Source organism: Triticum urartu, chromosome 4A (genome assembly GCF_056163025.1).
Source record: "Triticum urartu cultivar PI428250 chromosome 4A, HENAU_Tu73, whole genome shotgun sequence".
Classification (NCBI taxonomy): Eukaryota; Viridiplantae; Streptophyta; class Magnoliopsida; order Poales; family Poaceae; genus Triticum; species Triticum urartu.
Window position 1 is genome coordinate 330,436,418 of NC_141876.1, and position 4,358 is coordinate 330,440,775.

The window sequence follows — 4,358 nt, forward strand, 5'->3', positions numbered from 1 at the left end:
AGGCCCTTCGCGGAGGAAGTAACAGCCCTACGTCTCGGTGCCCGGAGGCTCGGTCGATTGGAATATGCGTTAAGTTACAGGGGGTGCGAAACCTTGTGCCAGAGGAGGGGGTGGCTTATATAGAGTGCGTCGGACCCCTCCAGCACTCAATTACATAGGGTTTAAGGTACATAAAGGTTGGCGTTATCGTACATAAAGGTTGGCGTTACTGATAACGCCAACAATAAAGATTCATGAATGACTATTACTTCTATAGGATAACGCCTGACCGTTGCCATACAGAGTGACTTTAGATCTTCTATCTATCGAGTGATTTTTGTTGCGGTCGAGTGAGTACTCCTTGGTCGAGTGAACTTGAATCTTCTGAGTGGAGTGTTTATGATCGAGTGAATGATGGTATCCTTCGAATGCTTATGAATTTAGGCCAATGTCCATGGGGAGGGTGTCTAGGTAAGGCCTATGACCCTACCCTAGGTACATGTCATCATCATTAGCCCCCGAATGGTTCAGGGTTCTAGTGGAAAAAGGAGTGGAAGTTGGTCCCGACTCTGTTACATGCTGCGGAAGTATTTTCCTTAGACTGATGAGTTATGTGACAACTTTGACTTCATTTTCAGTCGCCTTGATCCATTCTAAAGTAGTCAAGTGAACTTTTGCTGATAAGCTTCGAGTGTTTATATGAAAGAAATATTTAGTCTGACAGGTTGCTCTGCAGTTCCCGGATCTTGTGGGATTCAAAATTTCGAAAAGCACGCGGGACGGAGGAGGCCGCAGTAATCGGGATGGATTAGGCAGGGGCACCTCGATCACCGCGCCACCTTTTTCGCCATGTATCGAGCGAGCAATAGTTGCGGGATTTGACATGTTTGCCCGGGCCCAGTCGTCAGTCACTCGGAAATGACTCCATATAAGGCGTTGGGTTGGGGAATTTTGCACAGTGCGCCTTAATTTCTCTTGCTTCCTCCTCTGCTTCTCCACCGCTACCGCTTCCGCTCTCGATGCCGCCTCCCGCCCGTGCGCCCCTTGCTGTGATGACGAAGGACAAGACGGCGGTGCAGGAGCGCGCAAAGAAGGGAGCGGCGAAGGGGAAGGGCAAGAAAACCGGCAGGAGCGGGTCGTCGTCGAGATCTGGCTTGCCACGCGGTTGGGTTCAGGGCGACTGGATCCGATCCACAATCATGCTGGATGACTTGCAAGACCTAGCTGTGAGCGGGCTAATTGAGCATGATTCCTGGAGACTCCCGGGGGATGAAACTGAGCCGCAGCCTCAGGAGGGTCAGTGTGTCTTACTCGCCACTCACGTCGACCGCAGTTTTTCTTTTCCCCCACATCAATTTTTCCGTGCACTCCTGAACTTCTTCGGAGCCCAACTCCACCATTTCTCTCCCAACACTATCACGTACCTTGCGGCCTATGTCCCCTTGTGTGAGAATTTCCTAGGCTGCCGACCGCACTGGGGTCTGTTCAAGCACATCTTCACATGCTGTGAAAAGGGCTAGCCTGAGTGACGACAAAACCCAGGTGATCCAAATGTATGGGGGCTTAGGTTTCCAGATGAGGGGGAAGAGCACTTTTCCCACGATGACTCTCCCTGACTCGGTTAGAGGGTGGCAGTCGACTTGGTTTTGTTGCAAAGACAAGTCGACCCCTGGTCATTCAACTGGTCTCCCCCCTTTTCCTTAGCGTGAGTCTAGAAACCAACGTCCTTGAGAGTGACTTTAGCAGAGAAGGTGGAGGTGTCCATGTTGATGGAGCGAGTAGTTCAACTGATCCATGAGGGTGTGACTGGTATGGATCTGCTCGAGGTATTCCTCAGGAGACGAATTCAACCCCTCCAGGCTCGTGATCACTCCATGTGGATGTACTCAGGGATTGAAGATTCCACTCGGATCCACCCGGAGGATGTTGATGAGAAGACGGTGGCACAGTGGGTGCAAAGCATGCCAGGGAAAAAGGATAACCCCATGGGGTCCCGAAGAGTTTTACCATTCGACACCAACAACCAACCAGACAAGGTCTGTCCCTTATCTCCGAGTGTTTTTCATTCTGGCTTGCAGTTGTTTACTGAGTCGACCATCCTTTGGTCACCTCTTTTGCTTCACAGGTTTATACGGAGACGTACTCAATGTCGAACGGGGAGCAAGAGCAGTACCAGGAAGGAGAAGAAAGCGGAGGCAAAACCATGGATTGGCAATCTGATGGAGGAGAAGAGGAGGAGGAAAGCGAGGACTCGAGCAGTGGTGAAGAAGTTGAGTCAGCACCTCGCAATGAAAAGCGTTCCAAACATAAGCACAACCCAACAAGTATCTGCGGCGAAGTAGCTAAGCCGACCGGACAGACTTCCAAGCGCACTCGGACCTCTTACCCTGTGCTGACTGAGAAGGCTCCAAAGAAGCCAAAAGTTGCAGAACCCAAGCCTCAGAAGACCCTGCCCAAGATCAAGATCGACGTCCCCGTCGCTTCTGCGTAAGTGTCTTGCCCCCACTTTTCGATCAAGGACTTGTGTTGTCGACTCTCTTTCTCATTTGTCCGAGTGAATCTTGAAACTTGCAGAGCTGCTATTTCTGGGACTTCTGCTTACAGGGATGATGACGAGGATGTGGAAGACGCGGTCACTTCTAACCTGGGTATGACTTTTGCAAACTTGTCTTTGCCTTCTTAGCTATTTTGTTGGTCGACTGAATTCTGACGGTTAATTCTTTTTGCAGCTCTTCCCAATGTCATTGATCTTCCAGATGACGACGAGGATGTGCCGATGAGGCCCAGGAGGAGTAAGAATACATCAACTGGAAAGGTGCCCCAATCGACACTAGTGATGGAGCCGGTGATCCAGGAGACCGGCGATGCCAACCGGGCTTCTATGACTTTTGTTGTACCATTGTCGAGTGCTCAGCCTTCGGCGTCGACTGTATAGATTCCAGCCGATACACCATCTTCACTCTTCACTCTGCATCATGTCCTGGAGGACCAAGTGGGAGCTGCCAAGGAAGCTATACGCCAGGCAGGCATCATGATGGAGCAGATGAAGTTCGTTCGGGGGCCAGTCAAGCTGCTTATGATGCCAGCTCAGCTCTCCGGAGCAACGTCAAGGTTGGTAGATTACCGAGTGATCCCTTAGCTTGTCACTTGTTCTGTTAGGATATGCTACCCGAAAATTTTCCTTGAGCATCTTTTCATCAGTCTGCCTTTTGCATTTATACACCCAATGGGTGTTTAATTTATTGTTGAATAGTACTGCTAAATGGCTTTGCTTCTTGAGTTAACTAGATTGTGTCGATTGAGTCTTTGAACGAGTGGGGGCACCCTGAGTGCACCCACTGGGTGTAGTCCCTGAGACCGTAGTTGACTGCGGGCAGTCGGCTATGGTATGAGAATCATGACTTCCACACTCGGTCTGAACGGATCATGTTGAGTGTAACTTGAATCAATGGGGGCATGCTAAGTGCACCCACTGGGTGTAGTCCCTGAGACTACTGTTGAATGTTTGATTCGGCAGTAGTTTGAGAATTCTTTTCACTAGGGAGTGAATAACTTTTGGTTCTGTCCACTGATGTAACTTTTGTTGACTTCAGAAATCCTCTGAGCTCATCTCCAAATTCTCCGAATTCGAGGAGAAGTAGAGACAACTCAATCTTGACTTGGAGCTGGCTAAGCAGAACTTTCAGAAGGCCAAAGAGGAAACAGCCGGTATGGAAGGTAACAACTGGTCGATTGTTTATCTTGGCCAACTTACAAGTCATCTCCTCGTTCTTTTGTCTGACCTGAGTGCATATATTTCAGAGAAAATGAAGCAGGCTCTGGCGAAAAAGGACCTCGATCTTGCTGTTGCACAAAAGGAGGCTCAAGAGAAGACCGCACTTGCTGATAAGAAGTTGGCCTCAGTCGGTGCGCTGGAGGAAGAAAACACGAAGTTGAAGACATCCCTTAACGAGTCTAACCGAGAAGTGACTCGTCTGAAGAAAGACAAAGTGGCTTTGAACGAGAAGATTGAAGGCATTTCTCATAAGAGAAATGATCTAGAATCTTATCTGGTTGCACTCGCCAATAAGCTATTCCTTATGCTCGAAGGTATTCTTCCTTGCCCAACTGTTAGCTATCGTCGGTTCACCATGCAACCGTCGACTCATTATTTCTTTGTGTTTGTAGCATTCTGCCAAAACTGTGAAGAAGAAACTAGACAGATCGAGACATGCCTGGACCCCATCCTTTCCCCTGTTGGTGATGAAGCTGCCATGAACGTGCTCTGACTGGAATCCCGTGTTGCCAGTGTTAAGGCCTACCTTGCTCGCCTGAAGGTTGCGGTGACGCGGGTTGACTCAATGTTTGGCCATGGGAGACACCCCAGAATGACCTCGAGT

General features: G+C 49.5%; 1 protein-coding gene across 1 annotated transcript; it reads left to right on the forward strand.

Annotated features, from left to right (window-relative positions):
* Positions 1-2,125: 2,125 nt before the first annotated feature.
* Positions 2,126-3,620, forward strand: LOC147975753 (uncharacterized). The gene is made up of 4 exons (XM_087520566.1): positions 2,126-2,466; positions 2,554-2,627; positions 2,709-2,908; positions 3,573-3,620. The coding sequence occupies exons 1-4, from the start codon at positions 2,126-2,128 to the stop codon at positions 3,618-3,620; spliced, it is 663 nt and encodes a 220-aa protein (XP_087376692.1).
* Positions 3,621-4,358: the final 738 nt, after the last annotated feature.

Coding starts and splice junctions, on each gene's coding strand:
- LOC147975753 (XM_087520566.1), top strand. CDS start 2,126: ATGTCGAACGGGGAGCAAGAGCAGTACCAGGAAGGAGAAGAAAGCGGA. Junction 2,467..2,553: donor GACGTCCCCGTCGCTTCTGC/GTAAGTGTCTTG, acceptor TGAAACTTGCAG/AGCTGCTATTTCTGGGACTT. Junction 2,628..2,708: donor CGCGGTCACTTCTAACCTGG/GTATGACTTTTG, acceptor TTCTTTTTGCAG/CTCTTCCCAATGTCATTGAT.